This window comes from Lepidochelys kempii, chromosome 1 (genome assembly GCF_965140285.1).
Source record: "Lepidochelys kempii isolate rLepKem1 chromosome 1, rLepKem1.hap1, whole genome shotgun sequence".
In the NCBI taxonomy this organism is placed as follows: Eukaryota; Metazoa; Chordata; order Testudines; family Cheloniidae; genus Lepidochelys; species Lepidochelys kempii.
In genome coordinates this window covers 235,377,390-235,400,023 of record NC_136380.1, presented here as the reverse complement: position 1 = coordinate 235,400,023, position 22,634 = coordinate 235,377,390, and the positions used below count along the sequence as shown (strand labels likewise).

The window sequence follows — 22,634 nt, the reverse complement described above, 5'->3', positions numbered from 1 at the left end:
AAAGAAATAGATGAGTTCATGGAGGATAGGTCCATCCATGGCTGTTAGGAAGATGATCAGGGATGCAGCCCCATTCTCTGGGTGACCCTAAGTCTCTGACTTCCAGAATCTGGGACAGGATGAGACTTGCCAATTGCCTTGTTCGCTTCATTCCCTCTGAAGCACCTGGCAGTGACCACTGTCAGAAGACAGGATACTGGTCTAGATAGTCCATTGGTCTGATCCAGAATGACCATTTTTATGTTTTTATTAGCTTCTAGTTGCTTTCAAACTGATTGTTTGTTTTGATTATTTGCTTCATTAACTTTCTGAGTACCAAAGTTAAACTGACTGGTCTGTAATTCTCTGGGTTGTCCTTATTCCTCTTTTTATAGGTAGGTACTATATTTGCCCTTTTCCAGTCCTCTAGGATCTCTCCTGTCCTGTTCTCAGACATAATCATTAACGGCTCAGAGATCTCTTCAGATAGTTTCTTAAGTATTCTAAGATGTATTTCGTCAGATTTGAAATCATCTGCTGATTTGAAATCATCTAACTTGTCTAAGTAATTCTTAACTTATTCTTTCTCTTTTAATGTAAGAGGCCATTTACATATAAAATATTTATATTAATGGGGAATTAATTAATTCCTGGCAATGTACATGCAAAATCTCATCCCGCTCAAGAAGACAAGAAAATCATTGCTCCAAAAATTGTCATGTAGAGTCAACATCTTTTAATTATTGAAGCAAAAGAATTTGTAAGAGTTATTTAATTGTAAAAGACTGTTTTAAGAACTAAAAACTTTTGTATAAAGAACAGGAGTGTTTGGACTTTTTGAAAACAGAATTTCATTTCCTGTGAAACTCTAATAAAATTGAAAGAATATCTCAGAAAATGGGCTGAATAAAAAGCAGGAGTTAGTTTTAACTTTAAAAGTTATCTGGATCTTTCCTGCCACAAGAAAAACAAAGGCAATTAAATAAAAAGAAAAGGAGTACTTGTGGCACCTTAGAGACTAACCTTAGTCTCTAAGGTGCCACAAGTACTCCTTTTCTTTTTGCGAATACAGACTAACGCGGCTGTTACTCTGAAACCTGTAATTAAATAAACGTCATGTATTTATTAAGCAGTGCATATTCAGGAGCTGAAAATGCCACTTAAGCCAGCTCTGAATTCACAAAGCTAATAAGAGTGATGGCAAGCAAGTTGAGTCTAAATGAGCCTGAAATAGATGTGTTTTCCTATAATTTCTTGAAAATAGGAAGGTGAATGGTATAAAAGACTCTGAAGTGAGCACCTCAGATGCTTCCATCCGCTAGTCTGGTTAGACAGCAATCATTCCACAGCTCATCCTGTCCATCTCCACAAGCAAGGTGCCACATGCAAACAAGAAAAATAGAGAAGACTCAAGAAGAAACCTACCAACCCAAGGAAAACCTTCCCAAAACTTCAGCATGAATTCACGAGACAAAGTTAACTACGACTTTGCCAAAGGATTAGATTCACAATTCTTGTAATGATTTTGTTGGAAGATTGAAATGCTGTTATTTATTTAAAATACTAACAGTTTCTCCTGATAAATACAAAATGGTTGGACCATGTATTAATGGAGAAAAGATGGGGCTAAACATTGGTAAACCAAGGCCATATCTACACTGCAGAGTTAAGTTGACTTAAGTTTTGTCTACAATCGTAAGATGCTTTAATAACATCGGTGGAGCATGTCCACACAACGCTCTCCTTGTGATGGCTCAGTCATTGCTCTTGCATCAACAGAGAAAGCTTTGCATTGTGGGTAGCTATCCCACTGTGCAACTCACCATCCTTTGTCACCCTCTGCTGCTGGGAGCTCTGGGAACGGATCACTGTGCATCATGGTGATGTGCTCGCCGTCCTGTGATGCATTTCTTTCCATCCCATCATTCCATGGACTTCCTACTTCATTTTGTGCCATTTTTCAACAGCCCTTGTAAACTGTGTGCTTGCCATCTGTGCCTGACAGCATGGATCCTGAGCTGCTGATCATTCTAGTGATGAGCGTTATGAACACAATGCGGCTAGTCCTGCAGTATTTCATGAGCTGCGAAACAGAGTGAGCTGGTGATGCTTGCCCTGCTGTCTGCCATGGAAATAAATAATTCAAGATTGCTGCTGGCATTCACAGACCAGCTTGCCACAGTGGACCATCGATATTCAGATTGGGAAACAAGCACCGAGAGGCAGGATCACATTGTGATGCACATATGGGATGACGAGCAGTGGCCGCAGAACTTTCGGATGCGCAAAGTCACCTTTCTGGAACTGTGTGCGGAGCTCGCCCCAGCACTACAGCTCAAGAACACCAGAATGAGAGTTGCTCTGACTGCAGAAAAGCAAGTGCGATTGCTGTTTGGAAGTTGGCAACTCCAGACTGCTACCAATCAGCTGCGAATCAGTTTGGAGTTGGAAAGTCCACCGTGGGGGCTGCACTGATGCAAGTGTGCAGGGCCATTAATCGCCTCCTGCTACGAAGGACTGTGACTTTTGATAATGTCCAGGAAATAATTGGTGGCTTTGAGGTAATGGGATTCCCTAACTGTGGCGAGGCGATAGAACACATATCTCCGATCATCTTGCAACAGAGTACATCCACCAAAAGGGCTACTTCTCCATGGTTTTGGTGGTGCTGGTGGATCACCGGAGCCATTTCACTGACATCAGTGCGGGGTGGTCAGGGAAAGTGCATGATGTATGCATCTTTCAGAACACTGGAGTATATAGAAAGCTGCATGCTGGGACTTTCTTTCCAGACCAGAAGGTTCCAGTGGGGAATATGCAAATGCCCATAGTGATCCTTGGACATCCTGCATACCCCTTGCTCCCGTGGCTCATGAAGCCTTACACCAAAAACCTAGACAGCAGCAAGGAGCAATTCAACAATAGGCTTAGCAGGTGCTGAATGACCATTGCATGTGCCTTTGGCCAATTAAAAGGTCACTGGTGCTGTCTTTTTTCCAGTTACACCTGAATAAGGAAAATATTCTGATGGTCATTGCGGCCTGCTGTACTCTCCATAATTGTGAATTGAAGGGAAAAAAGTTTCCCCGGGGTGGGCCACTGAGGCTGATCAACTGGCTGCTGATTTTGAACAGCCAGATAGAAGGGCAATCAGAAGGGTGCAACGGGAGGCTATTCAAATCAGGGAGGTATTAAAGGAGCTTTTGACAATGATTGTTAGTAATGTGTCTGTCTGTGATGCATGCAGCCAGGCAATGTTTACTTTTCCCGGTAGTGCTTGCTTCTGGAGCATTTACTGCAAGGAGCAAATATTCCTACCTACAGCCTCTGTGGTTTCAGTGTTAGCACTGAGTGATGTATATATGTCACAAAGACTCATCTTATTAAGACTCAAGTTTAATAACGGGATAAAACACAAACTTTTGGACAAACAGGGAACATAAAAATCAAAACAGTCTTGCGGTTAGGGCTCTCATAGCTGGGTGTAATTCCAGTTTTCATTGGAAAACCATTCCCCAAGCATGGCTTGCACAGGTTACTGTGAGAGACCGGAAACACGCAATAACTGTGGTAGGGGAGTTGCGGGAGGGCAAGGACCAGAGTTCTGTAGAGGCTGGATGGGGAGTCAGGCATGGATTTGCTCAGATTTTGCTCTGATTGCTCTGAGGGACTTCAACATCTCTGTCTGGTCCTCCAGGAGGTTTATCATCTGCTCCTGCCTGTGTCCCTTCCTGGCTATCCAGCCTCAGTCTTTCATTAATTGTTTCACTATGTGCTACATCTGTTGATTGCAGCACTTCTTGAAACATATCCTCCTTAATTCTCCTGGGTTGCCTTATCTGATGGAGGTGCTCTGCCAGTGTGGAGGAGTGTGTTCTTAAGGGCACATGTGCAGAAGGCAAAGAAACAATGAACAGAGACAGCATTGTGAGTGCGCTCACAGACGTGAATCACAAAAGTTACACACACCTCTTTCTCACTGTCCTTTGTATAGCACGCAGGTGGCCGCGAGTCCCAATTATGGTGAGTTCGCGGTGGGAGGGGAGGAAAGGACAAGAAAATACAAAGGATGCTTTTCGAAGGGGTTACTATTAGCGGCTAGTGAGCCTATTCCGAATACTGGTACCCTTTTGCACAGGCAAGGGTAATTGAACCCGATATCTAACTCCTCGTGGTAATTCAGGATGCAAGGGAGCATCTCCTGCATGCATGTGGTTTCAGACCGGCTCTGTATGCTGCTTGCCTGTGTGCCACTCTGGTTCCTGCAGAAATAGTTGTCGGGTGGCGCTGCAAAGTTTCCTAGAGTGGGGGTAGAAACGAAGGAGCACTGGCAAGGAACCTTGCAGAGTACTTGCAGGAAAGTTTTCTAGAGATCGCTATGGAGGATTCCAGAGACATCCCCATGTACATGAAAAAACTTTTCTGCTGTGGCCCCACTATGTAGATGGACAGGCTCTGTTGTTAATTTCTGTTCCTTATCCCACCTCTACCATATAACAAACTACATGAGAGATCAATCTCCTGTCACCATGCAGTATGAAAGCAAAATGAGTACTTAACAGAGCTCCCCTCTCCTGCATCCTCGCCAAAGCCAGAGTGCTCGGATTAGCTAAACCCTTCCAGAGTGGAAAAGAGGTGCTGACTCACTGTGCCACTTGATGACCCTGCCTTGTGCTCCACATCGTCCTCCACCACTTCCTCCCTGAAGTTGAGTCTGCTGGCCGCTGCCTCTGTGCCCCCGAAGTATCCATGGGGCTCTTGGCGGTGGAGATGGGGTCGCCGCTGAGGATGGCATGCAGCTCCTTACAGAAGCAGCATATCTTTGGCCCTCCACCAGAGCGACGGTTGGCCTCCCTTGCCTTCTGGTACGACTGTCTCAGCTCCTTGATTTTAGCATGACGCTGCTGCGTGTCCCTTGTGTGCCCCTTCTCCTGCATGCCAATAGCAATCAGCCTGTAGGTATTGAAATTCCTACAGTTGGTGCAAAGCTGTGACTGCACAGCTTCCTCTCCCCATATATTCAGCAGATCCAACAGCTCCAGTGTGTTCCACATGGGTGCGCATCTGTTGCGTAAAGCTGGCATGGTCAGCTGTTTGAACTGTGCATGCCGAGCAAACAGGAAGAGGAATTTCAAAATTTCCTGGGCCTTTAAATGGGGAAGGGGTGCATATCTATGTATCTTCAGGGCAGCAGAGTTCAAACTGCTGACCAGAGCAGTCATGATGGGTATTGTGGGACACTTTCTGGAGGCCGATTAGGGTGACATAACAAAGTAAGTTGTCTACACTGCCGCTGTGTTGCTCTAACTACATCGCAAAAAAGCTCTATGTTGCTTGTTGAGATGGTTTTATTAGGTCAGCATAGCAGGGGAGTTGCATCCACGGGAGGAGCATTTCAGTATGTATACCGCCAGTGTTTTGTCTATGAAATCTGACTTTTGTCAACAAAACTGTGTAGTGTAGACAAGGCCCAAGAAATAGTGTGATTTAATATTCTTAATGTTGGTTAATTGGCCTGTCTCAAGACAGCTCCTTAACTGGCTTTTTCTGATTGATTTAATTTTTCTTATTTCATAGGATGTGGTTAGGATTGCCTGCTTTGCGAACTATAAACTGGTTGTTTGTTTATTAATACCCAGCAAGTCCACCTTCCATGAGACTAAATTATAAAACGTTCGTAGGTATCTAAACAGTGGATGCACAATAATTTTGGGAAACCAAATACTTGAGTCGTATCTTACCAAGACAAAAGTATCCACCAGAGGCTGTTTACTCTTAAAAGTGTGATTCCTGTCAAAAGCTCTCTACAAAGAGACATACAGAAGAAGTTGTAATGGAAGTAACCGGTTTATCATTTGTGTTTGGTCATTTGTGGTGTTTAATATTTCCTTTTTTTTAATATTAAAATATCGCTGGTTAATAACCGTGATTATTTTGCTTAGTCTTGCTCATGGAGCCCTTAACGTACCTGTGACTAAATAGTGGGAGCCACACCGCTAAGTTGACAGTAAGAGAAACAAATAATAAGAGTTGGCCCACCATTTTTTATTTCTTGAAACTAAATAATTGTAGTAATCTTTAAAATAAAATTACTTAGCGTCCAACAATTTAAAATTATCCCTTTCAACCCTACCTGCCCTTAGTCAATAATAAATGTAGTGAATTGCATGAGAATTTATACTGCACTTAGAAGAGGTGAGATCTGAACATCGGGGTTCCTTGCTAAGGGAACTGTCCCCAACGTAAGCAAGCCCATGTGCCTCTCCCTCTCTTTGTAACAGGCCACATTCTTGCTGCGGCACAGGCTTTGTCATCAAATTAAAAATCTGTGTTTCAGATGAACGCACAAACTTGCTGTTACCACTTTAAAGTACTTTAATTTAAAAACTTGCCATTTCACTTACCCAAAGATCATATTCTTGGACCCTGTGTTACGGAAACAATGATGTATGGAAATTTAAACCAGATCTGTGATTGTATCTTTCTGCTAGAGGGACTACAGAAGGCAGTGAGGCTCTCCCTGGCAAAAATAACCAAAACATGAATTTTTAAACAGCTTAATTATATAACCAGTACATCAAAAAATCCATAATTAGCCAAAGATTAATCCATTTTTCATAAAACTCACTCAGATTCCAGATATTCACCGTTCTTTCTACTGTCAAAAGTGTTTAACTGAGTTACCACTGCCCACTAATAATTGGACTCCATGCATACGGGCTCTTCAGATCTCAGTTTGTGTGACACCTCCCAATTTTACACCTCCCAATTTGGCTAGTGTGATGGTATGAAGGATCGCCTTGTGGTTAGGCATTCATGCCATGATGTGAGTCTTATGGAAATGTCTGTAAATAAATAAAACCCTGGACCTGGGAGTCAGGTTCACTTCCATTATATCACCCAAGCTAAGTTTACCCTTCTGTAAAATGGAGGTAATATTTGCCTACGTCTCTGGGTTTTACAAGACTAAAATCCTTAATATGATAACTTTTGGGTTTTTTTGTACTGTTATTGTCTTATTTAAAGTCAGATTCCACTGACAGCTGTGTTCACTCATCATGCTCTCTCTTTCTTTCCAAGCTGGCTACAGAATTTCCATCAGAAGATATTGTCTTAGTAACTGCTTCTCCAGTTATAAAAGCAGTAACAAATTTCAGACAGGTAAGAGAGTCGTAATTTTTGTTGTGTGTAGGCGTCTATAAAAGTTACTAAAGCATTTACTCAGTGGAGATAATTTAGGGCCTGACTCTGCAAATGCTTATGCATATGGTTTCAGTCTCTTGCCCTTTTTCCCCCTCTCTCCCTGGCTCCCAGTCCCAGTCTGCTTGTCCGACCTATTCCAGCTTCCTTCTCAAGCTCTCGAGCTCCCAATCTCAGACTCCATTCCCCCATCCTGGCTCCGTGTCACCATCTCTGTGCCCAGCCAGTCTCAGTTTCTCTCCCCTGTGCTCTTCTAGGCACAGTCTCACCAGACTCCTTTCCCAATCTACTACTTTCCCACCCCCTGGTCTGGCTTTTGCCTCCTCTGCATTTGAATCAGATGGCACCAGGGCAGCGTGGAGGAAGAAGCTAACAGAGGAGACCGCGCACCCCAGCTCGGAGCAGTCATTACAGGGAAAGTCTGACTTCCCCCCCTAGCCCTGGGCTGGAGCATACTCAGTTGCTTTGTGGGAATAGATTATGCAGAGTTTGGTCACAGGTAGGAGCTATGAGAGAATGGATTATGCTCAGTTGCTGTGTGGAGATGGCATGAATGTTAGACCAGTCTGCGCTAGGAGCTGTGAAAGACTCAAGCATGCTCAGTGAAGATGGAATCTTCAGAGATTTTAGCTGTGGATCTCTAAGAAGTCTCTCCTGAATACATGTATGAACTGGGATTTTTCATTCACTTTTATCACTTGGCCAAATTTGGGCATGTTTTCACAGCAAAATGCATATCCCTGACACAAAGGCCACCCCCTGCCGAATTTCAAGTCCCTGCTCACAGCATAGGGGTCATAGATCTGTTCAAAAAGAAGGTCACCAGAATTTTTTAATGTGGGCAGAACAGCATATTTTTTTTCTAGCCTTGTTCTTAAAAACAACTGAACTGTCTAAAAATTTTCCAAATAAATTTAGGCTAAGGCCCTGCATGGATTGTTGCAGCCCAAATGAATTTAGTTTTGCAAAGTTATAAGTAACTGGAAACAGTCTTAAAATGACAGGTTTCATAGTAGCGGCCGTGTTAGTCTGTATTAGCAAAAAGAACAGGAGTACTTGTGGCACCTTAGAGACTAACAGATTTATTTGAGCATAAGCTTTCGTGAGCTCACTTCATCGGATGCATTCAGTGGAAAATACAGTGGGGAGATTTATATACACAGAGAACATGAAACAATGGGTGTTACCATACACACTATTACGAGAGTGATCACTTAAGATGAGCTATTACCAGCAGGAGAGGGGGGGAGGGGGAAACCTCTTAAATGGAAAGCGTAAGGCTACCTTAATAATAGACGGTTCTACCAGCCCCACTTATAATAATAGAACTTAGATATGGGAAAGACCTGTTTGATTGTCTAGTCCAATGGTTCCCCAGCCTTTCTTGTGGGAATAGCGTATTGCTATTCCCAGAAGACTGTGGCGGGCGCCGCACACTCTGCTGCCGAAATGCCGCCGAGAAGCAGCAGCGGCAAGAAGCGTTGCTGCTGAAATGCCACCGAGAAACAGCAATGCTTCTCAGTGGCATTTTGGTGGGCGGTTCTCCGGTGGGCGCGCTTGGCAGCAGCATTTCGGCAACAGGGTGTTCTGCAGGCACACAAAAAGGCCCCGGCAGGCGCCATGGTTCCCACAGGTACTGTGCTGAGAACCACTGGTCTAGTTAATCCTCCAAGGGGCAAATATAGTCTCAGGTGCTTCATCTAGTGTAAATTTAAATTTCTCAAGATAGGGATTTAGAAGTCCAAGTTCCATTTTGAGTAGTAACGTACTACTGAGAGCCTTTCTCAGGAATATTTATTAACAGATTATGTACCTAATTGCTTAATTTTAACAGCAACTTTCTAACTTGGTTGAAAGAATTTGCTGTGGGTTTGATGCTTTAAGTTTACAAACTGGGAATGAACATCATCTATTTTCCAATCTAAATTGAAAACTTAATAAAAGAAGAAAAACAATTAAAACATAAATGATTTCTCTCTCTCTCTCTCTCACTCTTTAAACTATAGGTCTCCAAAACACTAGAGGAGTTTGATGTTGAAGAACAACCAAGCACTATGTTAGAAAAACGGTATCCCAACATTAAAGTTATAGAGTCTGGAGTGAAAGAGTTGAAAAGTCAGGAGCATGTAAGAGAATTTTTGTTTTGCCTAATTTTCTAGGGATCCTGAAATTGAATGGGTTTAAGAGGGGATCCATTTTTCACATGAAATATGTTATTAAAATGGAATTTCTAATGATTTAAATTAATTTACCAAGATTTAGAACAGAAAAGAAATGTCACAGTTCACTTATAGTGCACTTTTAGAAGAAATGTAGGCAATGGGGTAAAAAGCAATCATAGGTCATAATTCATTAGAAAAATTCAGTTGTTAGGATGGTTAGATCAAGACTCCTGATTCCTCTAATATATTGCATGGATCTTTAGAGCAGCGTAACAAAGAGATTGATCATGAAGCCAGATATAGTAGAACTAAGATTCCTGAAAAATTCTTAAATCATTAATCGGCACTCTCTGTGAACTGTAACTTGGTTTGTTGCCAAAGAGAAACCAAAAATAGTATTGACTTTATAAATTTATAATAAATACCTACTTTTAATTCTCAGGAGAACAAAATAAATAAACCCCTACACTTTTTTCTCCGTTCTACAGCAAAAATATAGTACACACAGTCTCTCTAATTCTTGTTCAGTGTCTTATTTACAGAGTAAAGTTGGAAGGCTTTGTTTTTCACCTCAGTATTATTTGTTTACCCACACTGGCGTCAAGTCTGTGTTTTTGCTTCTATTATATGTAACTGGTATACCAGTAATTAATTCACTGTACTTAGGGTAAGGTGTATACTCGTATTCTATATCTGTTAGGCTGATGTATGTTCTCAGGTATAATACATTATTAAGACTGTTGTGTGTGCGGTTTATTAAGATGTTGTGGGTTTTGTTTTAGGGATGTCCCCTGGGATGGCCATTGTGACATTTTGGGGGACCATTCAGGCCAGTAATGGGTTCGGTAACCCCTGCCCTGTAACCTTGGTTGGCCTTTGTGATTTGCTGCTATAGCTCAGAGCCCTGACACCAGTAGCCAGACCACAGGCATAAAGGTCTCACCGTCGCTTTCACCAGCCTAGTTACTCCTTATAGGGTGACCCCAACAGCCCTTCTGGTCCTGAGTCTCCCCAAATCCATCCTTCCTGAGTTCTTAACTATCAGATCGTTTGACTTTGCACAGTGTCAAAGACAGGGATCTATCTGTGAATGCTGGATCCTCCTGCTTGGGTTAGGGAGCACTGTGAGAAACTGTTTAAAAGCAATAGGTAATTTTTATTAGAAAAAGGAGTTTGTCTAATATGGAAGTGCAAAGCCAGAAGTTGTATTTTTGTTTATTTTCTGTGTAACTTGTATGTGTTTGCTTTTCCTTACTATTTCATCTTTGAATCTATGATTTTTCTATTATATACACTTTTTGTTTATTTTTACAAGAACCAGTTCTCTGGTATGCAAATTGTTTGGAGTGTATATGCTAAAATGAACTGATAATGGGGGGATGGGGGCTGTTTTTGCACCTTCAGGGGTGATGAACTAGAGGGAAAATATCTGAGTGTCTGGTAGTTAAGAACTTGGGGTGGGCGGATTTGTGGAAACTGAGAATTGGAAGGGCTGATAGTCACCCTTCAAGGAGTAATAAGGCAGATGGAAGCCAGGGTGAGACTTTTATGCTTGTGGGCTGGCTATTAGTGTCAGGGCTCTGAGCCCATATATTTTAGCATTTAGGCACTCAAGATTACAAGGCAGGTGGTGACGGATCCTTTTAAGGTCTGGGTAATCCCCCAAAAGTCTCAGCCATATTGCATGTGTACATCATCTTTCATCTCAAAGGACCCCAACGCTTTCTACAAGATGTACAGAACCATTGTAATATAGCAGTCTCTGAGGTGGAGAACAGCAAATAAGCTCAGAAAATGTTGCATTTTAAATGTTCTATGCTGCAGCTTGTCGTGGCTTCTTCCAGAACCTAACAATGTTGCTCTTTTAGAATTTGATCCAGTGTCTGTTGAAGTCAGTGGTACCCTTTCCATTGACTTTAATGAACTTTGTGTCAGACATTTGGTTGACCAGATGTGGCAATATGTAGAGTTGCATCCATGGCACTTATATTCTTTGAAAGACCTGGGGAAAAAAACATTATTTTGAACACAGACCCGCAAAAGCAACTATTTATACCTCAGGCTCCCCCAACAGAATTCTGTGTACATACAAGTAAATTAGTCACAGACTTCCATTCTATAAAATACAGAAGAAATCTCCAATATAAAAAATAGCTCTTGGACAAGGAAAGCAGTGTAGGTTTTGCCATGATATACAAGCTAGTAAAAAACAGTCCACTGTGCAAAACAAACTCTTCCCTCAACAGCATAAGAAAATACAGCATGCCACCAAGAGGCAAGCTTTATATTTTGTCTTGTAATCTTATTGAGTTTACTATATGCAGTTTCCATTTTACTGATTTAAGAACTCACATAGCACTGTCGTGAGCGTAGTATAAACTGCTAGATATTTAATCAGTTAGAGAGAGAGAGGACTTGCTTAGTTTTTTTTTACTTTTTCCCATAGCCGGTTACAGATTTTGATACCAGCAAAATACTCTGATTTTAAGGTGTACCCTGGGTTTTCTTAGTTGACCTATATAGATGGTTTTCCTTTTTAATCTTTTAACAGAAAATTTTCACAGAAGATGGCAAACAGTGTATATATGAAAAACTTTGCCTATGTGCAGGAGCAAAACCTAAGTTAATTTTTGAAGAAAACCCATATGTATTAGGAATCCGGGATACTGACAGTGCTCAGGTAACATATTTTCATGGTTCATAAACATGTTAACATTTTGCATCCTAACCACGCACATGTGGTTAGTCACAGTATAGCGTAAAAATTATTGTGGAATGAAATGGATAAACAAGATGTTATTCTAAGATCAGAAATAAATAATAGAAACCATTGTTATACATTTTTAGAAGCAAAGTAGCAGCTCTGAAATGCCATTTAAAAATTTATTTATCTTATTTAAAAAATAAGATCTTTATTTTCAAAAACAGCTCATGAATGGATAGAGAGGGTTCCCATCATGAGAACCTTCAGAATAAGCAAAATAGTAGTTTATTTTGTGCTGGTGACAGGTGCCAGATTGAAAATAGGGAGCAAGCTTCCCCATATTTTCTTGCTTACTACAGTATAGATATGGCTACACCATACATTTTTTAGCCAGATTGTCATGACTCTTGGTCACCGCTGATCTGGACCAGATTCAAATAAACAGTTTAAAATGTAATGGCTTTCTGTGCAATGAGCTATTCAGTCCCAGTGGATGCAGATTTTTGTTTAAAATATAGTGTCCCAAGTGGGGATGATATGTTACAAAATACTGTCTTGTATTTTTTGTTTTCTGAATAGCAGCATCTCTTGTTCATTATAAGTTATGTAATTCAAGGACTTAATTAAATTTTCTTTTTCAAAATCTTTTCCAGGCAAACAAAACTGTCTGTGGCAAATCTAAGAACCTTACTGTTAAATCAATGTTATAAATGCAAAACAGTCTCCTTATCCTGGTCCATTTTGACTTTTTACAAGATATTGAGAGAAATAAAATTGGTCTCAAACAGAACATGATTTCAATGTTGGCTTTTAAATACATTTTAAAATATGGGAAGAAATGTGCTTTAGTGGTTAGGACAAGGGAGAGACTCCTGGATTCCATTACAAGCTCTGCCATTTAGTCTTAACTAAATCATTTACCTTTCCCCTCCTCAGTTTATTTATCTATTAAAGCAATATAGTAAAGGCACACTGTGACATCCCAACAGAGCTATAGTGTCTTAATTAACTTCAATAAAATGCCTTAACATAATTAGATGTATATCATTCATAATCATTAATATAATAATTATTAAAATTATACATTTGAGAATTTGAGAAATATTAAATTATGTAAATTGATCAAGTTTGAGTGACTAAAAGACTGTAAGCTGTCCTTTTTTCTCAATATAGGTCTTTCAGAATCATTTGGCTAAAGCTAAAAGAATAGCAGTTGTGGGAAATGGTGGCATTGCACTCGAATTAGTGTAAGTAAATTATTTTCTTAAGTTATTGAGAAATGTGTGCAAATAAAGACTAGAACAACTGGGCTATCCAAGTGTGTGTTATCTTAAGATTTTTTTTAAAAAGCTTTATAATAAAGTTATAATTAGTGTTTGTTTATATTTAGTAAGGGTATTGATAAAAGGAAATACTTTCACACAACATATAATTGGACTGTGGAACTCATTATCACAGAAAATCATTGAGGCCAAAAATTCAGCAAGATTCAAAAAGGGATTGGACATTTATATGGATAACATCCGGAGTTAAACTAATGTAAAAATAATTGAAAGGGATGTTAAAGCTTGTGCTTTAGGGTTTAAGCTATTCTCTAACTACTAGAGATTAGAATGAGACCTAATGTGGGAGTATGGAGCAGATCTGCCAACTGTGTGGTTCTTACACCTTCCTCTGAAGTCCTTTTAATACCAGGATTGGTGTTGGAATGAGGATAATGTGCTGGAGGGATTCTTGCCCCCTACTCTGAATTGAGGCTGAAGTGGTTGGGGATGCTGCAGGGATCACCAAATTGGAGGATCCAGGATAGTCTTGCTTATGGTTTTTCTCTCATCAGGCAAAGACTTTCTTTAGGTACTGTAGTGGATTGACCGGGTTGTGGGAGAGGGGGGGGTCTTGTCATGATGCTCTAGGTTCTTGGATCCATTAGTGACGTTTAGTACTGTATACGTATATGTAGATTTGCCTCATAAAAAGGGGGATAACATGTAATCTCCATAACCAGTACTAAAGGACATGAAAATAGGATGCACAGAACTTCTTCTTTCACCGGGGAGGCATTAACTTTGTTTCCATGTTTAGGAATGAAAGCCCCTGCCCTTCTTTAATCTAGATCAGCGTTTCTCAAACTGGGGTCTGCAGACTCCAACCCAGGGGATCCGCGGGTCCCGCTGCTCAACTCCTCCCCTTCCCTCCCTCCCTCCCTCCCTCCCTCATAGTCAGGCTCCCTACCTGCCCTTGTTCTGTGCAGCTCCCGGAAGTGGCCGCCAGTTCCCTGTTGACCCGAGGCACAGGGGCAGCCAGAGAGGCTCTGTGCACTGCCCCCGTCTGAGTGCCGGCTCCACAGCTTCCATTGGCCAGGAACTGTGACCAATGGCAGCTGTGGGGGTGGCGTCTGCAGGTCTGAGGGCAACGCACAGAGCCTTACTGGCCACGCATCCGCCTAGGGGCCATAGGAACCTGGTGGCTGCTTCCTGGGAGCCACAGTAAACGCTACCGGGACCCCGCACCCCTCCCCCCCCCCCCCCGCCACCTCTGCCCCAGCCCAGAGTCCCCTCCTGGACCCAAACTCCCTCTCGGAGCCCTCAGCCCGGAGTCTTCTCCCGCACTCCAAACCCCTTATCCCCAGCCCCACCCCAAGGCCTGCACCCCCAGCCAGAGCTCTCACCACCTTTCCGCATCCCAACTCCCTGCCATGGCCTGGTGAAAGCGAGTGAGGGTGGGGGAGAGCAAGCAACAGAGGAAGGGGGGATGGAGCGAGTGGAGGGCAGGGGCTTGGAGAAGAGGTGGGGCCTCGGTGAAGGGGCAGGGCAAAGGGGGTCCCCAAAAATTTTTAAATCGAAATGGGGGGCCTCCGGTTGCTAAAGTTTGAGAACCGCTGATCTAGATCACTCATAAAGATTTCCTCTGTGGCAACCCATAATTTTATCCATTGTTGAAATGTGCTTTCCAGGTATGAAATTGAAGGATGTGAAGTAATTTGGGCCATCAAAGACAAAGCCATTGGGAATACTTTCTTTGATGCGGGAGCAGCTGAATTCCTTATTCCAAAGCTAACTGCTGAGAAATTAGAGACTGCAATTGCATGTAAAAGAACCAAATATACGACAGACGGTATTGTGCAAACAGTAAAATACACTCCTTGCTTTAGTGTACTAGCATATTAGTTGGCATTTGAATTTAAAGCAACATCCAAAATCATACGTAAACCTGAGATCAGCTGAATTAGCAATGTTCAGAAAAGCTTCACTGTTCAAAATAGCATTCCCTCTTTACAAAAACAAACATAAGAAGGATTTTAATTATTATACTGCTAAAATGTTTGTGTAATATTGTTCTCTAAAGATTATTTAATTTATATACTGGTATGTAGGCATGTATCTCTGTCTCTATCTGATGATGTTGCATATTATATAATTGGCCAAGTGCTGCAGGAAGTAATACTGGTAATTGGAAGCACTCTACCCTCTTAGTCAGTACTGAACTAATGCCCCTGCAGAGTGCTAGGAGATGCTACTGCTCGATACAATTTCTTTTGGATAAGGCACAAAACTAAGATTTCCAGCTGATTGTGGTCATTAAAGATCTCATTACGCTAGATGCTTTTTAAAATTCCCCCATCTGTTTTAATTTAGATATTAATATTTTTTCTGTGTTACAGTGAGGGGCTGCAGTTCTCTGTTCACATGAGTAGCCCCATTGATTCATGTGAGTAAGGGTCTGCTGGAACAGCTCCTTTAATCTGTTGTACTGTAGCTGTGTGCTTTCACACCACAGTTACTTTTTACTCTATATCTGGTTGCATGTGAGTGGTGGCTAAGGGGTGAAAGGTGTTCTTAAGAATATCAAATAATAAGATTACAATCCTGAAGTATGATGTGTTCTAGAAGTAGTGAAGTGTTTTGACTCCAGCACATTGTTATCCTCCTTTCCCACCACAAGGTCGCACTACTCTCTTAGTTCAGAATCCTTTGGAGTTGTGAGGATTGTATAATAGTGTATAAGGTCTTTACATTGTGTACATGTTGAGTCTGACATTCTCCACATCCTTGACTTCAGGAAACGAGAAGGAAGAGGGAAGTGTGGCAGCAGCTGACAAACTTGGCAGTGCCTTAGGCCCTGATTGGCATGAGGGCCTACATCTTAAAGGAACTAAAGAGGTAAGGCTGACCTCATCCTAACTATATTTGTTTAGATGCTAGTTTAAGTATGTGGGAATGCACTGGCAGTACAGTGCCACACAGTGTTTCTAGGAATAAAACCAGAATGCACATGAACTGATTCTCCTCCTACACCAAATTTACATTTGTAAATCCAGTAACTTCAGTAGAGTTCCTTCTGACTTTCACTGATGTGAGGAGAATTGGATCTACTGCTGTGCTTTTGCTCCTTCATCTTCAGATATAAGCTCAAATGTTTGTTTCCACATTTCTGTGGGATTGGGCCTGATTGTAGTTTTAATAAAGGGCAACAAAAGCTATTTGCATACTCTCTAACTTCAGCTGCTTCAAATAAAGTTTTTAATCTCAGAGAGAGAGGATAATGAAACTCACCCAAAGGTACAGTGCACAACAGTCACTTATCACTACAGGTATTGATGTTTCTTTTTCTAATGAAATAATATGAATAAATTTTTAAAGCCCCTGGAAGCAGGGTTGTGAGGACCTTTTTTATTTGTTTTTTTCAAACAAAAATCAGCTGAGTGGACATTTCTATGTTTTTATCAGATTTTCATTTTTTGAACTTTTTGGTCACTCTGAAGTATTTATTTGAATATAACATATATTTGAAAGATTTTTATATGAGAAATATTAGCCTCAAATTTCAATTTTGAGTTACATTTTTAACTATTCTAAAACATTAGAAAGAAAGGAATGGGCATATCAAAGTTGTTGTGGTACCTCTCAAAATAATCATAGAATCGTAGGACTGGAAGGGACCTCAAGAGGTCTTCTAGTCCACTCTCCTGCACCCAAGGCAGGACTAAGTATTATCTAGACTATCCCTGACAGGTGTTTGTCTAACCTGCTCTTAAAAATCTCCAATGATGGAGATTCCACAACCTCCCTAGGCAATTTATTCCAGTGTTTAACCACCCTGACAGTTAGGAAGTTTTTCCTAATGTCCAACCTGAACTGCCGTTGCTGCAATTTAAGGCCATTAGTTCTTGTCCTGTCCTCAGAGGTTAATGAGAACACATTTCCTTATAACAAGTTTTTATGTACTTGACAACTGTTACCATGTCCCCCCTCAGTCATCTTTTCTCCAGACTAAACAGACCTAGTTTTTTCAATCTTCCTTCATAAGTCATGTTTTCTAGACCTTTAGTCATTTTTTGTTGCTTTTCTCTGGACTTTTTCCAGTTTGTGCACGTTTCCTGAAATGTGGTGCCTAGAACTGGACATGATAGTCCAGATGAGGCCTAATCAGTATGGAGAAGAGCGGAAGAATTACTTCTTGTGTCTTGCTTACAACACTCCTGCTAATACATCCCAGAATTATGTTTGCTATTTTCTCAATAAGTGTTTCACTGTTGACTCATATTTAGCTTGTGATCCACTATGATCCCCAGATCCCTTCCCACAGTACTCCTTCTTAGACAGTCATTTTCCATTTTGTATGCGTGCAACTGATTGTTCCTTCCTAAGTGGAATACTTTGCATTTGTCTTTATTGAATTTCATCCTGTTTACTTCAGACTTCTAGTTTGTCCAGATCATTTTGAATTTTAATCCTACCCTCCAAAACAGTTGAAACCCCTCCCAGCTTGGTATCGGCCGCAAACGTCATAAATTTACTCTCTCTGCCATTATCTAAATCACTGATGAAGCTATTGAACAGAACAGGACTCAGAACAGATCCCTGTGGGACTCCATTTGATATGCCCATCCAGCTTGATGATGAACCACTGATAATTACTCTCTCTCTGGGAACAGTTTTCCAACCAGTTATGCACCCACCTTATAGTAGCTCCATGTAGGTTGTATTTCCCTAGTTTGTTTATGAGAGGGTCGTGCAAGACAGTATCAAAAGCCTTACTAAAGTCAAGAATGCCACATCTACTGCTTCTCCTCATCCACAAGGCTTGTACCTTGTCAAAGAAAGCTATTAGCTTGGTTTGACATGATTTGTTCTTGACAAATTCATGCTGACTGTAAATTACCACCTTATTATCATCTAGATATTTGCAAATTGATTGCTTAATATTTGCACCGCTGTCTTTTCGGGTACTGAAGTTTAGCTGTCTGGTCTAGAATTCCCCAGGTTGTTCTTATTCCCTTTTTTTATAAATTGGCACATTATTTGCCCTTTTCCAGTCCTCTGGAATCTCATTCGCCTTCCATGACTTTTCAAAGATAATCGCTAATGGCTCAGATATCTCCTCAGTCAGCTCCTTGAGTATTCTAGGATGTATTTCATCAGACCCTGGTGACTTGAAGACATCTAATGTGTCTAAGTAATTTTTAACTTGTTCTTTCCCTATTTAGTCTCTGATCCTATCTCATTTTCACTGGCGTTCAATGTTAGATGTCCAGTTGCTACTAAACTTTTTGGTGAAAACTGAAACAAAAAATCATTTAGTACTTCTGCCATTTCCACAATTTTTGTTATTGTTTTTCCCCCCTCATTGAGTAAACGGCCTTTCCTGTCCTTGGTCTTCCTCTTGCTTGTAATGCAGGGATTCTCAACCTTTTTCCTTCTGAGTGCTCCCACCCAATATGCTATGTTGTGCCACTGAAACGGTTTTTCAGTAGATTAATAGCCAGGGCTAGTGTTAGGGGTAACAAGCAGATCAGTTCCCAGGACCTCATGCCATAGGGTGCCCCTCGAAGCTAAGTTGCTCAGGCTTTGGCTTCAGTCCAGAGCAGCGGGGCTCAGGATTCGGCTTTCTGCCCTGGGCCCCAGGGAGTCTAACGCTGGCCCTGCTCTCTGGTTTATTTTGGCGGACCCCGTCAAACCTGCTCGTGGCCCCCTAGGGGCCCGCGGAGCCCTGGTTGAGAACTGCTGTTCTAATATATTTGTAAAATGTTTTCTTGTTATCATTTATGTCTCTAGGTAGTTTAATCTCGTTTTGTGCCTTGGTCTTTCTTAATATTGTCCTACATGCTAGTGTTTGTTTATATTCATCCTTTGTAATTTACCTAGTTTCCACTTTTTATAGGATTCTTTTTTTGAGTTTCAGATTATTGAAGATCTCCTAGTTAAGCCAGGGTGGTCTCTTGTCATACTTCCTGTCTTTCCTGCGCAGTGGGATAGTTTGCTCTTGTGCCCTAATAACGTCTTTTTGAAAAACTGCCAACTAACTTGAACTGTTTTTCCCCTTAGACTTGCTTCGCATGGGATCTTACCTACCAACGCCCTGAGTTTGCTAACGTCTGCCTTCTTGAAATCCATTATCTATAATGTGCCGTTTTCCCTCTTACCATTCCTTAGAATCATGAATTCTATCATTTCATGATCACTTTCATCCAAGCTCCCTTCCACTTTCAAATTCTCAACCAGTTCCTCCCTATTTGTCAAAATCAAATCTAGAGCAGCCTCTTCCCTAGTAACTTTCTCCATCTTCTGAATTAAAAAATTGTCTCCAATACATTCGAATAACCTGTTGGCTAATCCATACCCTGCTGTCTTATTTTCCCAACAGATGTCTCGGTAGTTGAAGGCCCCCGTGACCACCAAGTCCTGTGCCTTGGATGATTTTGTTAGTTGTTTATAAAAAGCCTCATCCACCTCTTCTTCCTGGTTAGGTGGTCTGTAGTAGACCCCTACCATGACATCACCCTTGGTTTTTTAGCCCTTTTATCCTTATCTAGATATTTTCAACAAGTCTGTCTCCTATTTCCATCTCAATCTCAGTCCAAATGTATACACTTTTGATATATAAGGCAACACTTCCTCCACTTTGATACCACTGTTGTCAACAAAATGTAGCTGTGATTTGTTGAAATTTGTACTGAGCATGAGGAAGAGTATGATCAAAACATAACATGCAGGGAGGCACTAAACTTACAAAAGCAATTGAAGGAAGTTTCAGAGACTTGACAAATTGGAGAGTGGTGATAGTACTGTGCAGTCTGTGGACATTTGGTTTGCTGTAATCAATATCAAAGAATGAGAATTGTGCAAGGATTGAATCATAAAATGATTCAGAAAAACTATGGCACATCTGCATGACTAACATGACTGATCCCAAATGTTAGTCATAGATTGAGCTCAGAACTGGAATAAGTTGAAATGTGGCGGATGAAACATAAGAGAGAAGGAAGGAACTCAACAAATCCAAATCTATGTATGTTGTCATAAGAGGTAGTCACAGTTCATTTAATCAAAATGGTGAAAAATCGTGGAATTGAAATCCTGAAAGAGAGGATAGTTGAATTCAGATTTATCAATTTTTTAAAAATCTGCACTCTTCTCTAGACAACTCAGTGTCAGTTGAGAATGTCTTTAGCACATTAAGATTGTTTTAGTTAAAACTCTGTGACAGAGGAGGTGATGAGAAAGCAGGTAAGTACTGATAATGAAGGGCAGTAACAAAAGGGACTCAACTAATGTGTCAGATTTCAACATTTGGGACACTCGTTTTCATCTTACTAATATTTAATTCAGGGGAAAGTTTTCTATCCTGTATAATAGTATTGTTATTGCTAATTGTTGTATATCTTGTAACTGTCAGTTTTCTTACTTAGTTTTCTCACAAAGTTCACATTGAAACCCTGTGTGAAATAAAGAAAATATACCTTCAGCAAGAATTCAAGCAGCTGCAGAAGACCTCTTTGTCTTTTCCTAAAGATAATTCAGATAACCAGAATGCACACCTGGAGGAAGGTCAGTATCATAGAAGAAACAATATACAGATACTGATTTGAAACCCTCCTTGAGGGTGCAAGCATAGCAGAAGTACAATATATTTGTATTATTTGTTTCAAAGCAAATAAAATAGGTGGGGGCAGATCATCTGTTTCCGTAAGTTACCATAGCTCCGTTAAGTCAGTGAAGCTATGAAAACTTATACCAGCTGAGGATCTAACCTATGGGCTCCAAACCAACAAATAAAGTTGCCCAGATTTAAGCCCGCTGGAATCACCAGGACACTGTGCTAATAATGGGGATAGTCCGATAAAGGCACATACCTCTTACCACAGTAAAAATAGGGGGGGGAAAGTTCTTTATTTGAATGCCTGTGAGAATATGAAAGGGATAATCCTGAGATGGTAGGGGAATTGACTAAGACCACCTTGTTTCCAGCTTCAACTTTTGATCCTATACAGACGATTCCTATTAGAATTTCATAAGAATGTAAGAATAGTCATACTAAATTAAATCAATGGTCCATCTAGCCCAGCATCCTATCTTCTGACAGTGGTTAGATGCTTCAGAGGGAGTGAACAGAACAGGGCAATTAGGGAGTGATCCATCCTGACATCCAGTACCAGCTTCTGGTAATCAGTGGTTTAGGGACACCCAGAGCATGGGGTTGCGTCCCTGACCATTTTGGCTAATAGCTATTGATGGACCTATCCTCCATGAATTTACCTAATTATTTTTTAATCCAATTATACTTTTGGCCTTCACAACATCCCTGGCAATGGGTACCACAGATTGAGGGGGTCTGATGTGTGAAGAAGTACTTGCTTACGTTTCTTTTAAAATTGCTGCCTATTAATTTCATTGGGAGACCCCTGGTTCTTGTGTTATGCAAAGGAGTAAATAACACTTCCTTTTTCACTTTCTCCACACCAGTCATGATTTCATAGACCTCTATCATATCCCCCCTTAGCCTTCTCTTTTCTGAGCTGAACAGTCCCAGTCTTTTTAATATATCCTTATGTGGAAGCTGTTTCATACATTTTCAGTCATTTTTGTTGCCCTTCTCTGTACCTTTTCTAATTGTTCTATATCTTTTTTGAGATGGAGTGACCAGAAGTGTATGCAGTATTCAGTATGTGGGCATACCATAGATTTATATAGTGGCATTATGATATTTGCTGCCTTACTATCTGCCCCTTTCCTAATGGTTCTTAACATTCTGTTAACCTTTTTTGACTGTTGTGGCACATTAAGTGGATGTTTTCAGAGAGATATCCATGATGACTGCAAGAGCTCTTTCTTGAGAGTAATAGCTAAGTTAAAACCCACCATTTTGTATATATAATTGGGATTGTGTTTTCCAATGTGCATTACTTTGCACTTATCGACTTTGAATTACATCTGCCATTTTGTTTCCCAGTCACCCAGTTTTGTGAGATTGCTTCGTAACTCTTCACAGTCAGCTTTGGACTTAATTATCTTGAGTAATTTTGTATCATCAGCAAACCTTGCTACCACACTGTTTACCCCGCTTTCTATATCATTTATGAATATGTAGAACAGCACAGGTTTCAATACAGATCCCTTTGGAAAGTGGTAAATAGCAGGGTCCCAATATGAAAAATGATCAGTTGTTCCTACCCTTTGTTTCCTATCTTTCAACCAGTTACTGATCCACGAGAGCACCTTCTCTTTTTATCCCATGAATGCTTAGTTTGCTTAACAGGCTTTGGTGTCAGATTTGGTCAAAAGCTTTCTGAAGGTCCAAGAACACCATAT

General features: G+C 40.8%; 1 protein-coding gene across 5 annotated transcripts in view; it reads left to right on the top strand.

Moving 5' to 3' along the window:
* The window catches only part of PYROXD1 (pyridine nucleotide-disulphide oxidoreductase domain 1), a 37,133-nt gene that overhangs the window by 2,480 nt on the left and 12,019 nt on the right, over positions 1-22,634 (top strand). For 2 of the 5 annotated variants that reach the window (XM_073318455.2, XM_073318437.2), the window contains exons 2-8: positions 7,060-7,140; positions 9,186-9,305; positions 11,893-12,021; positions 13,219-13,292; positions 14,999-15,159; positions 16,105-16,205; positions 20,735-20,873. In XM_073318455.2, coding sequence (XP_073174556.1) covers positions 7,060-7,140; positions 9,186-9,305; positions 11,893-12,021; positions 13,219-13,292; positions 14,999-15,159; positions 16,105-16,205; positions 20,735-20,873 — 805 coding nt within the window. Of the gene's footprint in view, positions 1-1,243; positions 4,845-7,059; positions 7,141-9,185; positions 9,306-11,892; positions 12,022-13,218; positions 13,293-14,998; positions 15,160-16,104; positions 16,206-20,734; positions 20,874-22,634 lie in introns of all 5 variants that reach the window. The other 3 variants (XM_073318446.2, XM_073318470.2, XM_073318460.2) reach the window with 3 other exon arrangements.